At 36.4% G+C, this 17,764-nt stretch overlaps 2 protein-coding genes across 2 annotated transcripts; one reads left to right on the forward strand and one right to left on the reverse strand.

The window, feature by feature from the left end:
• Nucleotides 1-368: 368 nt before the first annotated feature.
• LOC114524026 (ras-related protein Rab-36-like) lies at nucleotides 369-8,079 on the reverse strand. Its single transcript, XM_028545135.1, has 10 exons — nucleotides 7,740-8,079; nucleotides 5,930-6,024; nucleotides 5,563-5,628; nucleotides 4,664-4,765; nucleotides 4,127-4,191; nucleotides 3,844-3,895; nucleotides 3,265-3,346; nucleotides 3,041-3,131; nucleotides 2,545-2,667; nucleotides 369-876 (listed from the first exon to the last, which is right to left on the reverse strand). Exons 1-10 carry the CDS (start codon nucleotides 7,791-7,793, stop codon nucleotides 821-823), a joined length of 786 nt encoding a protein of 261 aa, XP_028400936.1. The 5' UTR covers nucleotides 7,794-8,079; the 3' UTR covers nucleotides 369-820.
• A 2,264-nt stretch (nucleotides 8,080-10,343) lies between these two features.
• Nucleotides 10,344-13,264, forward strand: LOC114524034. The gene is made up of 2 exons (XM_028545146.1): nucleotides 10,344-12,267; nucleotides 12,553-13,264. The coding sequence occupies exon 1, from the start codon at nucleotides 10,414-10,416 to the stop codon at nucleotides 12,199-12,201; it is 1,788 nt and encodes a 595-aa protein (XP_028400947.1). The 5' UTR covers nucleotides 10,344-10,413; the 3' UTR covers nucleotides 12,202-12,267; nucleotides 12,553-13,264.
• The last annotated feature ends 4,500 nt before the right edge of the window (nucleotides 13,265-17,764 follow it).

Consider the following 17,764-nt stretch of genomic DNA (forward strand, 5'->3'; position numbering starts at 1 on the left):
TGCAGTGGAAATAATGGCGACGTGATCATTAACACAACCTAGTTTTTACAACGAGATTAAACAAACGGTTTCATTTTTTACATTCCTTTTCTTTCACATGCAAACGCATATACATTGTATGTAGGCGGTCGGTAATTTTCGTATTCTTAGCAGTAAATTTTAGCTACATGTTCTGCATGAAGGATTTCTAAGAAATTTCAGAGTCAGACAGTTTACGATGACACCTTTTACCACATATTTCCTACAAATCACGGATTATCGCAGGTCGCAGGAAAAAAAAGTTTAAAGAATACTCATCAGTCTATCGTCTGTGACAATGTTGGATCAGTTGGAAAAAAAAAATTCATAAACAAATTAAATACACTTGATAAATTTATTTGCAATGCCCATATAGCTACCATTTAATGAGCAAGTCGAACTTAATGTTAGAATTCGAACCCTTGCATTGACTTTTTAGACACAGTTTGGGAGCGAGTGATCTCTACAAAACACAATAGTTTCTAAAAACATAATTTAATTATAATTCCATTCATAATTTGTGCTAATTAATATCTTAAGTATAAGAACGAAATTATAATATATAAGTGAATTATGTGCATGTTACATAAATACTTAGTTCAATTGAATTTAATATTTAACACATACCTATTAACTTAATTCTGTCCCTAAACCATTACATAATATATGCATGAAATGATTGTATTGTTTTGTACTACACTATTCTGCTTTAGAAAAATAAAATACTTTTACTTTTGTAGAACTCCATTTTTCATCCAACTCTTTCTGTCGCGCAAGATGTAATTTATCCCAGTGATTTCGCTCAACAGCATCCCTTCTTTTTCGATGCTTCTTTGCTCGCTGGGGCGTTATTTAGTTCTGAAATGTTGAAAAGACAAATGTTTTCCAAAAAATAGATGGCGAGAAGAGGTGAAACAGTTTCTTCGCATCCATTCTGCGCATGACAATGGGAGGCTCGCTTTTTCAACCATTGCTTAGCACTCCATCTATCGAATTTCACACCAAAGATTGATTCAGAATTGGGAGTTTTACGTAAATTATTAACAATTTAGCCATTCAGACTGCCTTAGCCTGAAATTTTACGATAAATTTGCCAATAAGTTTAAAACAAAATTCTCCTCCTTGTTTTCAGAACCTATAAGCACAGAATACCTATCAGAAGTAGAACTGTACTTTTTTCGTAAGTGCGATTCGTCATGATTCGTCACTTAGCAAGTGCATTTTTTTGAGGTAGTCACCCCCCTGCCAAAATTTAGCAATATCGCGCGCGCGCCATATTGAAAAAATAGTATAGAGTTATTCTTCTGATAGTGGTGAATTATCTGAGGCTGTTAAAATGGTGAATTATCTGAGGCTGTTAAAATAAGTTGTGGTGTGCCTCAAGGTAGCAACTTGGGGCCACTATTGTTTTTAATTTACATTAACGATTTGCCTAAATTGGGAAGAGCCTCTCCGAGAATGTTTGCTGATGATACCAATATAAGTATTGCGGCAAAATCTGTAACAGAGCTTGAATCAATAATTAACTCTGAATTGAAAAATCTTAATCAATGGCTCATAGCTAACAAACTGAGTCTAAATGTCGCTAAAACGGAATTTATGATAATTGGATCTCGTCAAATTGCAAAAACTGCAAAATAGAGCAGCGAGGGTAATTACCAAATCTGGATACGATGCAAGTTCCAGCGACCTTTTCACTAAACTAGGTTGGGACAATCTTTCAACACGCCGGAAAAAACACAAGGCTGTAATAATGTTCAAAATTCTTAACGATTTAACACCGAATTATCTCCGTAATTTATTTGAATTCCACAACACAGGATACAATTTGAGAAACTCTGAAAATGCTTTATTTGTACCAAAACCGCGAACAAATTATGCTAAACGAAGTTTTAGTTATAGTGGCGCGGTGTTGTGGAATGAGTTACCTCAAAATGTACGAGCATTATGCTCTCTTAACCAATTTAAAAGGGAGATTGACAACATTTTTTCCCTATAAAACAGACTCTCGCACGGCAATCTTGTAAATCAGTTTATATATCTGTATTTTAAATTGTATTGTATTGTGTTGTATTTAGTAATTTTGTCCCTAAATATCTAATGAATGTATATAATTATAGCCCACTTTTTATACTGTAGATTTTACCGTGCTTAAATAAAGTTTTGATTGATTGATTGATTGATTGATTGATTGAAGGTATTCTGTGCTATAAGGCTCGATTTCCACTTACAGAGAAATCGTTCGCTAGCGAAATATTCGCATATTTTCTTTTGAAATGAGAACAGTCAAGCTGAACCATCCCGCCAAAATCAAAAGAAAATATGCAAATATTTAACTAGCGATATCTTTCTCTGCAAGTGGAAATACATCCTAATGCAAACTGAAATCCCAACCATTAAGACACACAGTTACTCAAGAAGTATTGATTCTCTTCATTTGGGTATCCGAAGGTTCATTAATTCCCGCTTCGGTTTCGATAGTTGCTTTATCCAGTGTATATATTAATGTCAGTGTTGTGGTCTTACTTATCACTGCATTTCCTATCTGTTGCGTTCCGCCAATATTCCGCATATCTTCACATTCCCTCAACACTGCTTGATCAAATGCTAGGGCGGCCGTACGGATGAATAACAAATCAACATTCTCTCCTGAAATTTACATACAGGGAACTCGTTTAGTACGTAAACCCCTACAAACCCCGTTGTTGGATGGCAAGCGTCAGAGCCCTTGATATACTTCATGTAGTCTATACCTACTATTGAAAAATTGGGAGGGGCACCTTTTAAATTCTAACCGTATATATGAAGGCGGGGTTGGTTCTAGATTTATTGAGGAATTCTAAACATAGCCAACCATTTTTCGATCATACCCATATTTTTGTACTCGTTATAAAGTTTGCATTTCTGAGAAACACTTTGATAAGAAAAATGGGCACAGGTCTTTATCTTCTAATCATGAGGTAATTTCCATAGAACTATTTATTCTAGTCTATAGTTAAAGTTACATCACAGAAGTCAAGACCTGTTTTTGCAGACACGCTCCAATATTCCGCGTTAAATTCTTTAGCAAAGTCTACGGCGTATTCCTCCATTTTCTCCAGATCACTGGGTTTCTAAATTAGGACAGCAATTTTTCATACGATCAACAAGAAGCCACTATATTGCTTGATAACACAGCGAAAATTTTGTTCAAAAAGACACCTATATACTAATTAAAAACCTGATAAAGGCAAATATTTCTCTTACCAAAAGATCTTTTTTCGATCCAACAAGAAAAATATCTGGCGAATGACTTGAATTCTCTGCTATTGCCTCATTTAGCCAACGTCTGTGTGACAAAATGTAAAATTTACCTAATATGTGGTGTAACAACTGCCTAAAATGCTTATACAATAAATTTCTCGACGTTTGGACCTGAGGACCTTCGCCAAGAGAACTAGTGTATTATCTCGGTTAAGGAGTAAACTACTTCATAAATAGGAATAAATTACTTAATGGTTTCCGTGTTGGGATGGTATGATCAAAACACGCAGGAATGTTGCGAGAGTTGAGAAAAGCGCGCGAAAGGCGAGTGATTTTGCTTCGGAGCTTTTCTTATTTAGAACATATTGAAATGATATTGTCGTAAGACTCTCGTATAAAATCTCACTGGGATTACATGAAATTCTACCAAGTAATTACTGATAATATAATGAGCTACTCCAAAGTTACACAAGAGGACTGGTATTGAAAGATTGACAACACATAATGCGACTGTTTTTTTCTCTACGCTATACAACAAAATTGTGACAATATCAATGAGAAAAAGTGAACATTTTTGCATACCTTGCGCCTTCTAAGGATTTGATTTCGCTCAAATCAAATACGGTAACGATTACTGAATTTGAAAAAATTAAAAGAATAAGCAAAAAAGAAGAATATTCAAACAATTATAAATTCGAAATAGAATTCATAACCAGCAATTATTAACGTCTGAACGATTCCAAATTTAGGATAAAATTCGTTCAACTAAATTTTATAGAAAATTGTACATAATGTGAGGTTAAACTCTACGATGAGCTATATAGATAAATTGACTAGGCGTACAACTGGAGCACTGAAACATTACCGTGGGCTCCTCTATAGTAAGCGGATGCAATGCATTTGAATCTTTCTTGACCAGCTGTATCCCACCTATAGGGTAAGTAAATTAGTTGCATATAAGGGTGTACGCAGATCACATTTTCCAATACAGCAGGCACAGTTCTCCAGCGGACTTTAGATGAAAAATAGGCAGATTTGATTTTCCCGTCTGCACTCATAAATTTAACGATGGTCATTCTTCTTTTAAAGGAGCCTCAAAAATTTTTTAAGGGAAAGCGAAAGTACTCTAAAAGTCTGGGCCCGGTTGTACAAGCCCGTTTAGCTTGGATAAGTTCAAAATAGAAGGCAAGTCTATCGTTTTATTCAAGAAGCAAACTAAATGTTTTTAACCTTAATACAAAGATACTGTTTACAACTACATATTCAGTGCATAATATTCAAGTTGACTCATTCAAGAGAGATGTAAGAGTGTTATTTAATTTTGACTTATCCACCGTTTAAGCTTAACGGGCTTGATACAAGCGACCCTGCAGTGTAACACTGCTGTAAAAATGATACATACATTTGCATGCTAAAGGGTAATCCTAACATATTGTAAATCTCCATTTGAAAATCCACCCCGATTGTCGCCTTGTAGTCCGTCTCAAAAATATTCTTGCAGTACCTTGAATAAGACAGAAGAATCAGAAAAGGCCTAATCTTGAAGTGGAGGCAAAGTCCGTAGGTAAACAAACGGTTTGTTTACAGGGATAATTTGCTCGATATTTGCAACGATGACCAGCGATTTATCGAACATATACATTCCGCTGTATGCATAGGTAGCCCAATGCGCTGCATTACGTACGTCACTCGGGTCACGATTATAGTATATAATAATATATTATTATAATATAATATTATTTAACATATATAACATATATAATATTATATAACATAAATTAATATAATATTATTATATACTATAATCGTGACCCGAGTGACGTACGTAATGCAGCGCATTGGGCTACCTATGCTGTATGGCCACAAAATGACATAATAAAATGAAAAGGCTTGCACGGGGAAGACTTTACAGTTCCGACAAAGGGACTTAATTCAAATGAGTAATTCAATTGCTGTGAATTTACGGCGTTCGCCGACTCCTTTGAAAAACACCATTTAACTCTTTGAAAAACTTCCAACTTCCTGTTCATTGGCTATTAATCAGAATGGCTCAAGAAATGAATTTTAATTCATTTAAAAATTAATTAATGAAATGGACAACTCCCGACGCTTTCTTAGCCAATAAGAATTGCTCATTGAGAAAGTTGAAATTTGATTGGTCAATAACAATACAACAGAGAGTTAAAGGACGTTAGCACAGGGCATATGCTCTGTGACGTTAGGATGTTAGATACGAGGCAAACAACAAGCTTCGAGTGAACTTCACAGCGTTTTGACATTTTCTCCAATAATTTTGTTTACCTGTTAACCAAGGACGTCTTGCCGACGGCAACGTCACCAATTACTATCGTTTTACAAATCTTCATCCTATGAATTGCGAGAAATAAATAAATTAAATATTAATGCTGGTCTATAAAAAAACTATAATAGAACTGTTCACACGATCCAATTTGTTGGATCCAATTCACTTCTGATCGATGTTTTATAGTCTGTTGTCTTGTACTATATCAGCTAATTGTCTTGTACTTCAGCTAATGCACTACGGCTACATCAACTGTCACCAATAGACGACTATATTTCATACGTCAGAAGGGGAAAACCCTGGATACGAGCTTGTTGACACACCCGACTGGAAACTTAATATCTCTATAGAATCACAGATCCTTACCCAAATTCTTCCCCAAATTCTCCAGATTCAGCGGCCTCCCTCGTCTTGAAACTAAAATTTGTTTGTTTTCTAACAGCTGTCTCCTGATTATAAGGCTAGTAAAAAAAATATGCATAAATTTGCACCGTTTGTAAATAAGGCTTCTGGATCAATGCACGCGAAGTGATGTTGGCATCCTGGGACTGGAGTCTAGAAATGCAGACAGACAGGTACCGTTTAAGCCCCCCTCCCTCCATCTTCACTAATACTCAATTTGTTGGCACAGCATGGCTAAATTGGGTACCCGTACCCAGTGGCGTAACTAAAACAAAAATTGGGTGGGGGTAAATATATTCATATATTCAGTTCTTTTGTAAGTGCAATAGCTTACAATAGAAATCATTCGGGCAGAACAGAATTTATTAATATTCACCCCCCCTCCCAATTATTGTTCAAGTTACGCCCCTGTACCTAGGGGCGGATCTAGGGGTGTGAAGAAAAAAATACTACAGCTTATAATCAGAATTGCATTGGCAGATTTTAATGCAAAAATATTCTTTTCAAATCTGTAACCAATATAGTTGTTATTAAGGTGTTTTCAATTTAAGATTATAAGCTGTGTAATTTTTCTGCACATCCCTAGATCCGCCTCTGCCTGTACCATCTGTACCGGGCCTTTAAATTGCTAGTCCAAGCACAGTTTAATTTAAGAATGTATAGATATTAATAAATTGGCACAGCAGGGCTTGAGTTGAGTCAATAATATAAAGCAGCTAGGCCACCTGGCCTTATATGGTGTACTTCACTTTTACAAATCGAAATGTTTGGAAAACATTTAACACTGCATATAAAGTGTTCATGGGCAATATCAGTGGTGCAACTTTGTTTATGGACATTTTTCAGCACCTCAAGCAATAAGAGTTTCATGAACTTATATGCATATGGGCTTGCTGACCTTTAGACTTGCTAATATTAATATTTACACCTGGCAGGACTAAACTCTTCAATGTTGATTGATTAGGAGCATGCAAGATTATCCACTGTCTGAGTGTCATACAAAATTCACGCACGTCAGGGCACATTAAATTTAAGACTCAATACAACTGGATAAATATTGCCAGCATGATCTTTAAATAAAAAATTTAAATGTAGATTGTGTATATATAATATATCTCATTCTATTTACTTGGCATAATGCTCTACAATGACATAATTAGCCTGATAATACATATTGCAAAGGTTACAACAAGACGTTTGCCCTTAGATTGCCCAACATGGGATGACAATTTAGTAAGGTAGCTTCATATAAAGACTACATAGATATTTTCTTAATTTCTATATTAGTTTTTTACACAAATTAGTTTCTTACTGAGCCTTAGTCTATGGGCTCATTCTCACACAGACTATGCATAAACACAGGTGTAAGTAAAACCAAATGTGGAAAATGGATAGTTACATTTTTAGGTAATGCAGAAACAAACCATTGAGCATAGGCGTACAGGCAAAAACTCGTGTGTCGAGCCTGAATCTGCTGAGGTTTTGCCTGAATATCTCAGTTCTGATACCCCTTGAAGATTGTCATTTTTTATAAATGCATAACCAACAATTTTGTTTTCAATGCTTAACCAACAATTTTGGCACTAATATAAGTCGGGTGCTGAAATATACAACTAGAGAACTCGGTCTTGGTAGTCCAAAGCTCAACACAGTTCTGACAGAACTGCAGTATACCTTGGGCAATACCGGTACATTAACTGTTTGGATTTGGAACAGTGGTAGAACAGAAATTATCTTGTATAAAATGAATATTCAATATATATGTGGACTTTACCTGCGGATACTTCATAACGATACGATTATCTTTATTCGTCCTTTCTTTCGACATTGTTCAAATTGATTGCTTCAAAGAAAAACCTCGATTGTTCCTGTATCAAATTGTCCGTGAAATTTCGTGGTAACTGAGCACAGTATTAAATTTAATATCGCTAAGTAAACACGAATGTTTAAAATCTCTAAACAAAACGACAACGTCTATTGCACCGTTCTACAACATGATTGCCGTTAATCTCTAAAAGATCGCGGGAAAATGTTGAAAAAGAGCAAACAAATCCTTCGGAAGTCGAAAAATTTTTATTTGTTTATTTTTTCGAATGTTGTTATTATTGTTACAAGGAATGAACTCAATGAGCCCTTGATGCGTCAGCGGTTTTCAGAAGGCCACAGCTGACCCAAACCAGCGACCCAACCCAAACTGAAGAGCTGAACCGCATGGCGGGGTTATTCCCAGTGGTTATTACTTATTCAAATGGTTATTCCTATCAGTGCCAGTGGTTATTTCCCACTTAATAATATACAGAAAAAAATTCTCAATTCTGATTGGTTTAGAGCAGTGCAACGTTTTTTAGGAAATATAATTGTTGTGTCTATCCAAATTAAATATTTTATGGAAACGTTGAAACAGTTCTATTTTGACACAATTTGAAAACAACATGGGACTGAGCATGAATTTTGTTAATTGAATAAATTATTTATCGTAAAATTATGTAGCACGTGTCGCTTAATTTTTTATGTATATTATTAATAGATAATAGCATTGATACGCGTGCAATTTGGAAAAAAACATGCACTCGTGAGTTTTTCAAAGACTTCAAATTGCATGAGATCAATTTATTTGAAAAACTAACTCGTGCATGTTTTTTTCCAAATTGCACTCGAAACCATTACCTATACAAATTGCATCGAGTTTTTCGATGCCAGTAACAAAAAGTGTGACGGTGAACAATGTTTTATGAAATTCGTTTGGAAGACTTATAAATAGTTGTGCATTAAAACTTAATTAAAAGGAGAATGACACGGCTGACCTCAAGATATTCAGTGATATTTCGATATCATATGAATTTTATTATATTTATTTTGAAATCAATGGTGTTTCTTGCAATCTGATCAGTTAGATATAGTGTGATTAGTTCCCAAATCGCACTATTTTTCAGCATTAATCACATCATTTATAAGCCAATAAGATTGAAGCTCTGCATCACAATAACCAATCAGATTTAGTATTTCAGTGTAACTATCCAATCAAATTACAAGGGAAAATGGCACAAAATTTATTTTTTTTTTTTAAATGCCCCGCAAAATTTCTTGACGAAAATAGATGAAAATTACTTACATTTTACACCGTTTCGGTTCTTTCAGCCAATAAATCGTTTTGGATTTGTTTAATTTTTTCTATGATTTCAAAATGAATATAATAAAGTGGAAATTGCACTTCGTGTCGTGCAATTTTGGTGTGAAATCAAACTTGTGATTACAAATCACAGGTCAGTGATTTTGTAATCACGCGTTTGATTTCACACCAAATTGCACTCCACTCAGTGCAATTACCATCATTTATTATTGTTATTATAGATTCTTTGGAGCAGGTGTTAAACACGTGAAAACGCCGGAACGGGGAGGGGTGCCTTTCATCAGCAAGGGAAACAAAGAACGCCAATTGAAGAATTGCATAGCAATTCGTTAATAAATCTGCAAGCAAATTCATCTGACAGAGAAATATTTGAATTGAAAATTTTTGTGTTATGGAAAACGACCCGGTACTACACGCTCAACGTGAGGTTCCTTATACAATAAAAAAACACAAAGTTTCCTCAAAAACTCGGATCATTATTATGTAAAATATCATCAATATAACGAAATTAGATTTATAGATAATTCCTATAGTGTCACTTTTTTTGGACACACTGTATAAGGTATTGGCCGTATTTCAGTATTCAGGACGGCTTAGACGTCCTTGCCGTTTTCACATTAGAAGACAAACAAATCGTCTGGTTGAATAAGTCGTCTCAGACGAACAAATCGTCTAAATTTGATCGACCCTCTGTCCGTCTGTTAAGACGATTTGATCGTCTTTACGAACTACTCATCGAAAAACGTCTTGGATTCATACATAACGAACAAATCACACGAACAAAATAAGATAATGCCACGATTTATTTGACCAGACGATTTGTTCGTCTTCTAATGTGCGTTCAAATGACGCCCTTAACAGACGAATTAACGGTTACGTCGTAGGCGTTACATTCGCGTAATATAAATACGAGACAATGTTCTCCTAATCATGTTATCAAACAATCACACTGTTATGAAACAGTCAAATATCGATACAAATAAAGTCTAAACGTTTACAGTGAATCCGACTTATATAATATAATAATGTATATCTGAATATAATAAAATATGCTTTAAAAAACCCCGATTAGATTATCATAATCACAATCTGTTGAACGCAAGAATTCCCCCAAAGACAATACATAATTAGCTAAATAAAATTTTAATTAACATTGGGGGGTTTATGACTGTGTTTTCAGAACAATTCTAATTTATTCAAAATTTTTCAGATTTTCATTTTCAGGAAAATATGTATACTATTAGCTGTCTTTAATTCTGGTTCAGAGATCGTCTGATACAATTGTCCTTGTCAACACTCAAAAGATATAACAACTGAGATGGAGAACAAACGCAACGTGCCAGAGAAGTCTCGTTGTTTTCATTTACTTTTCATCGCATCGTTTTGTTGTCTGTCATCATCGCTTTCAAAGGCAGCAAGTACTACAGACAATTCAAAAGCTGTATTGAGCGTTGGAGACCGTTTTCTTTGCGCTGAAAACAATAAAGACATAACCGTTCGCTGTACATTACAATCTACAAATGTAAACATTACTCATATACCCCGAACGTGGCATTTGACTTGGTGTATCAAAGGGCAAAATGTTGACCTAAACTCTTCGATCTTCGCTCGAAATAATACAATGTCAATTAAATTAATCTCCAATTTGACCGTTGCTGTCAACTGGCCGAATGAGAAAGTCTTCACATGTTTTGGAAGTTTCAAAGAAGGAAATATACTACGTCCAAAACTGAATATCTCGTTAACAGTAAGCGGTAGAAAGCCTACGGAAACACAAGTTCAAGGCATCCGTTTTATAGACAAAAGCGTTTATAAAAGTGTCGAGGTTTACTGGAAACAAAGCGAGAATCTTGACGATACGTACAGTGTTCAATATGAAGTCGATGACGAAGATTTGGTGATTAGAAATAGAATGCTAACAATAGGCAACGATAAAATTGAGTGTTCTGATCGAAAGCACAATATTTACCGAGTACCAAACACAACAGGACGAATATGCTGGGTGTCTATTAATAAAAAACAACACCCCGAATCAGTAGAAAACAGGATTAGAATAATTACGAAAAGAGGAAAATGTGAAACGGAGGGGCCGGTGAGAAAATTCATGTTGATAAGCTACTATGATAATCAAGACAATAGTTTGGATGAGAGTTATATTGAATTAATACCCCCTACGGTTAGCGAGTTCGAGATCCATGTTGCAAAGCAAAAGGTTTCCATGACGTGGAATCGTTCAAATTCAAAGCGTGCTTCTTTTCTCAAAAGATTTTATCATCTCGAGTATACTTGCCCAGAATTAGGGGTGAAAAACGAGACTGAAGTGGAAGAGAAAAACGAATTAATTATGCACGGTAGTGATTTCACTGTTTACAGACCGCACGCGATTTGTCACTTTTGCATCCAAGTCCGTCTAGAAGATTCTAAGGTTTTTTCGGAGCCAAGTTGTCGTTCAGCGAGACTGCACGAGGAACGACCGAGCGAACCGCCGAGGATAACCTGTGATGCCGATTGTGCGACGAGCAACGACGGGCGTTTCCGTATCGTGACAGTCACGTGGTCTCTACCTGCGCGCAAGACCTGGAACGGCATTTTGACGAACGTGGCGATGAGTTATCGTCGCGCAGACAATATCTCCAGAAATGACGGCGTTGTCGAACAGAACGTCAGTGAAGGATTCACGACACTTCCAAAGTTGGAGCGAAATAAGAGTTACGTGGTGCAAACGGCCCTTTGTAATAGGGAAGGCTGCAGCGAGTTTGGCAGACCTGCAACATTAACTGCCTCACTGGAACAAAATACGGCAAAGGATAGTGTTAAATCGAGTAATCACGCCAACTCTTCGGTCTCCATTAGAATAGCATTGGTGGCCACAGGGTCCGTTTTCTTGGTAGTTATCTTTAGTATGCTTGGGTTGGTTTGGCAAAGGGGAAATAGCGCTAATCCACTGGCACGCCCTCCCGATTTACAGGAACCCGAGGAATATGTCAGCATGAGCGGGAGCGGTGATCAGACAACCGATAGAGAATACGATGATCTCAGCGACGGCGTATTGATTGAACAAGGCGAGAGAAATGAGGCTTACGAATTACAGGTGACAAGCTTCTGAAGGCGCAATTTCTTGACACCGTTCTACGTTCAGGCACGGTCCCTAATTCGTCCGGCGCCTTGTGAACTCCAGCTGATCTGAGATCATGACGTCATAAAGCGTCTCGACAAAACTGAGTTATCATGTGCCTGGTGTTATTTGTACTTATTCTTCCAACTAATAGTATAAAGGGTGAAGAATTTAAATTCTTATTTGCAGTTGGGAAAAAATAAACGTGTTTTCACATAAATATATAATAAAATCACTTGATATTTTCGAGTGTCGAAGTCCTTTGCAATGAAGGAAATGATAACTCAGTTTTGTCGAAGATCTGGCTTCTGATTGGTTGATTTTTATGCCCAGATCAGCTGGCTAGCCTGAGCTCGCAAGATGTTGTGTTTCATCGTATACAATAAACTGTTTCTCCCAAGTAACTGACATTCCGAAGTAAGACACGGGATAGGTTTTTTGACGAGTTCCGTAGAAAGTATATGTTTTCAGCTTGATCTTAACTTTTGTATAAAGTAGTTTTGTCGATTTTGTTAGTTTTGTTGACTTTGTACAACGCAGGTATTTATGTAGATAGGTAGGAACTGATAAAGAACTTGATGTAAATGATGATAATTACATCAGATTATTAGGTATAAGGTATTATTTATCGCAGTAGTCTTTAGCTAGGTTTAAATTACAAAGAAAATTGTGAAGGTTTGTGCTTGTATAAAAAAATCAAACGAAAAAAGAAGTGTAATATATAACGCTGAGTGACTATCTTAACTTTTGCATAAAGTAGTTAAATGCTCTTGCAATTGCCGATTTTGTTAGTTGTGTTGACTTTGTACATAGGCAGGTATTTTTGTAGATAGGAACTGATAAAGAACCTGATGTGAATGAATGATATTTACATCAGATTATTAGGCGACCGAGTTATCGTTCCAGTTCACATATAGAGCACTTCGCCAGACGAATATTAGTAAAAACCTAATACATTTAATAGGAGAACTGTCTAAAGAAATTGATAAAATGGGTTTTGTGTTAAAGATGAAGTCCACTGAGCCCAATTATATAATAATACTTTTTTCTTAAAGGCTATATGGCGTCACAATAGGTCTGTTAGGGCGCAATTCGTGTTATTTTTGACCTCATTTCTTTAGCCAAACAATTTTTATGAATTCATAACCAACAATTTTATGTTATAAATGATTATTAATAACCAATAATTTTGGCACTATCTATGTACAGACTACAGAATGCTCAACTGTGCTAAACTGATATAGAACCAGAGAACTTTGGTCTTGCTATAGCCAAATAGCCAAAACTCAATGAAAGATCTGCAGTATACCTATAAACTTTTTTATGCAATACTATCGTGAAAATGCATGTGTCAAATGTCATGTTTGTCTGTAGAGTTCTGGTGAAATTATATACATACCACTTATTAACCGAATTTGAGGTCCGAACTAGAAAAATATCAGACCGAGGTCTTGACAGTACGGACCGAGCGATAGCGATAATAAATATTCATATATTTATATTCATTTATGTGGAAACATAGTAAATTTGTAAACAGGGCAAATAATGCGCGCAAGTACATGCACACGTTCAACCACGAGAAAAGAAACCGCCAGTCCCGCACGCTAACGCCAACAGGTGGAAGGATGGGGGTAGTGCGGTTAGAGAGTTAAAAACATCCTGGGACGTGCATAAATTGCGCAAAGGAATTTAGTATAAATATCAGTAGAATTGTAAACTTTAGGGATTGATTGGTTATTAGTTGTATTGTGTGGTGTGTTGTCACAGTGAGAGCGAGTGCGTCCTATTTAATCGTGTTGCTTTTTAAGAGTATTGTGTTATCGACGTGCACTACGTGTGTGAATATAATTGTACATAGAATTAGCATCAAATGTTGGTATAACAACTGCCTAAATAGACAAAAAACTTCTCGACGTTTCGACCTGAGGGCCTTCGTTAGTAGAGACCTTTAGTTTGACGTTTACGGCAAACGCCAAACCGCTAACAAAGTTTGTGTTTTAACTTCACTCTCCTTAAGTGTGCGGCAATTTCGATAAATTACAAACGTTCTACATAAAACTTGTGATGTTCAGCAGTAATGTAAGAAAGCAATAGGCTATTTCTGATGTATTTAGAAAAGCACCAAATTCAGCTTTGCCGTATATGTTTCACGTTCGCCGTATAAAATTTACGGCTGAGGGTGTATGCAGTCGTTCAAGCATTAAATTTTATACGGCGAACGTGAGACACATAAGGCAAAGCTGGATTTGCTGCTTTTCTAAATACATCAGAAATAGCCTATTGCTTTCTGACATTACTGCTGAACATCATAAGATTTATACAGAACGTTTGTAATTTAGCGAAATTGCCGCACACTTAAAGATAGTGGAGTTAAAACACAAACATTGCTAGCGGTTTGGCGTTTGCCGTAAACGTCAAACTAAAGGTCTCTAATATAACTCTCCCGACGAAGGCCCTCAGGTCGAAACGAAGACCCTCAGGTCGAAAACACTTTAGTTTTCGTCCGTGATAAAATGTGCCGTCTTTCTTTACAGCATATAAAAAAATACCTGAAGTTATTCCCGCTAAATTGCATAGAGTTTTTCGATGCCAGTAACAGAAAAGTGTGTGTGTGAACAATGTTTTATAATCATCCGTCGTTTAAAGTTGTTACCCCTCGCCGATCCACAGGATCCACAGTATACAATAAAAAGATCATTTTTTCTTCTCAAATTCTTCATTAATTTGTTGTGAAGACTTACAAATGGTTGTGTATTGAAACTTAAAAAGAAGAATAACACGGTGGACCTCAAGATATTCAACGATAAGGTTTAAACCAATTCTATTTCGTAGAATATTTGAAATTCTAATGAGTTTTATTATCGATTCTTTGCAGCAGGTGTTAGAACAGGTGATGGCGCTGGAATGGGGGGGGGGCATTTATCGGCAAAGTGAACAAAGAATGCCTACTGCAAACACATTTATCTGACAGAGAAATATTTGATGCAAAACCTTTTAGTGTTATGGAAACCGACCCAGCAGTACACGCTCAACGCGAGGTTCCTTATACAATAAAAAACAGGAAGTTCCTAAACCCGGGATCAATCTTATGTAAAATATTAATATTATCGATATGACGAAATTAGATGTATGTATTACATTATTAGTGCAGTTTGATGTATTTTGATAATGATTCATTGATTCTTTTTATGTGTAACGACAGTTGCCCAAATATACCACAATATTTTCCTAATCACTGTTATAAACAGTCGACAAATCTCTAGACTATACAAATAAAGTCTAAACGTTTATCGTGAATCCGACTTCTTTGGATGTAATAAAATATGCTTTACAAAACCTCGATGGGACTATGTGATTATCATAATCTCAAATTACAATATTAATGCATCAGCATCATTGAAATTATCCTTAGACTTGGTTTATTCCATCGAGTTTTTCAACAAAAAGGGATTTTAAACAATGCTTTGTAATATACTGTTGCGAAAACAAATGTCAAACACAGTTACCACATAATAACCCCGTTCTTGTCTCATCTGTTAAAAGCAAGAATTCCCCCCAAGACAAATGCATGATATGCTAAAACAAATAAAATTTCAATTACCATTGGCATTGGCATTGGCGTTATTACGTTTTCAGAACAATTCTAATTTATTCAAATTTCGAGTTTAGTTTACGACTGTTGAGCGGCGACCAACAAGCGATGAAAGTGTTCAATAACGACTTTCAAGAAAATATGTATACTACTAATAGCCGTCTTTAATTCTGGTTCAGAGATCGTTTGATACAGTTGTTCTTGTAAACACTCAAAAGACATGCATGAGATGGAAAACAAACGCAACGTGTCAGAGAAGTTTCATTGTTTTCATTTACTTTTCATCGCATTGTTTTGTTGTCTGTCATCATCGCTTTCAAATGCAGCAAGTACTACAGACAATTCAAAAGCTGTACTGAGCGTTGGAGACCGTTTTCTTTGCGCTGAAAACAATAAAGACATAACCATTCGTTGTACATTACAATCTACAAATGTAAACATTACTCACATACCCGGAACGTGGCATTTGACTTGGCGTATCCAAGGAAAAAATGTTGACCTAAACTCTTCGATCTTCGCTCGAAATAATACAATGTCAATTAAATTGAACTCCAATTTGACCGTTGCTGTGAATTGGCCGAATGAGAAAGTCTTCATATGTTTTGGAAGTTTGAAAGAAGGTAATGTACTACGTCCAAAACTGAATATCTCGTTAACAGTAAGCGGTAGAAAGCCTTCGCAAACACAAGTTCAAGGCATCCGTTTTATAGACAAAAGCGTTTATAAAAGTGTCGAGGTTTACTGGAAACAAAGCGAGAATCTTGACGATACATACAGTGTTCAATACGAAGTCGATGACGAAGATTTGGAAATTAGCAATAGAATACTAACCATAGGCAACGATAAAATTGAGTGTTCTTATCGAAAGCACAATATTTACCGAGTACCAAACACAACAGGACGAATATGCTGGGTGTCTATTAATAAAAGACTACACTCCGAATTAGTAGAAAACAGGGTTAAAATAATTACGAAAAGAGGAAAATGTGAAACCGAAGGGCCGGTAAGAAAATTCAAGTTGACAAGCTACGATATTGGTTTGGATGAGAATTATATTGTATTAATCCCTCCTACGGTTAGTGTGTTTGCAATCGAAGTTGCTAAGCAACAGGTGTCTATGACGTGGAATCATTCAAATTCAAAGCGTACGTTTTCCATCAAGTCCCAGATTGTGAAATGTTATCATCTCGAGTATACTTGTCCAGAATTAGGGGTTAAAAACGAGACTGAAGTCGAAGAGAAAAGCGAATTAATTTTGCATAGTAGTGATTTCACTGTTTACAGACCGTACGCGATGTGTCACTTTTGCATCCAATTCCATTTAAAAGATTCTAAGGTTTTCTCGGAACCAAGTTGTCGTTCAGCGAGACTGCACGAGGAACGACCGAGCGAGCCACCGAGGATAACCTGTGATGCCGATTGTGCGACGAGCAACGACGGGCGTTTCCGTAACGTGACGGTCACGTGGTCTTTACCTGCGCGCAAGACCTGGAACGGCATTTTGACGAACGTGGCGATGAGTTATCGTCGCGCAGACAATATCTCCGGAAATGACGGCGTTGTCGAACAGAACATCAGTCAAGGATTCACGACACTTCCAAAGTTGGAGCGAAATAAGAGTTACGTGGTGCAAACGGCCCTTTGCAATAGGGAAGGCTGCAGCGAGTTTGGCAGACCTGCAACATTAACTGCCTCACTGAAACAAGATACGGCCAAGGATAATGTTAAATCGAGTAATCACGCCAACTCTTTGGTCCCCATCAGTATAGGATTGGCAACAGGGTCCATTTTCTTGGTAGTTATCTTTCTTATTCTCGGCTTGGTTTGGCGAGGGAGAAATAGCGCTAATTCACTGGCAGGTCCTCCCAATTTACAGGAACCTGAGGATTATGTCAACATCAGCGGTGATCAGACAACTGAGAGAGAATACGATGTTCTCAGTGATGACGTATTGATTGAACA

The sequence above is a fragment of the Dendronephthya gigantea genome, unplaced genomic scaffold (genome assembly GCF_004324835.1).
Source record: "Dendronephthya gigantea isolate DGI-Jeju-01 unplaced genomic scaffold, DenGig_1.0 000029F, whole genome shotgun sequence".
Taxonomy (NCBI): domain Eukaryota; kingdom Metazoa; phylum Cnidaria; class Anthozoa; order Malacalcyonacea; family Nephtheidae; genus Dendronephthya; species Dendronephthya gigantea.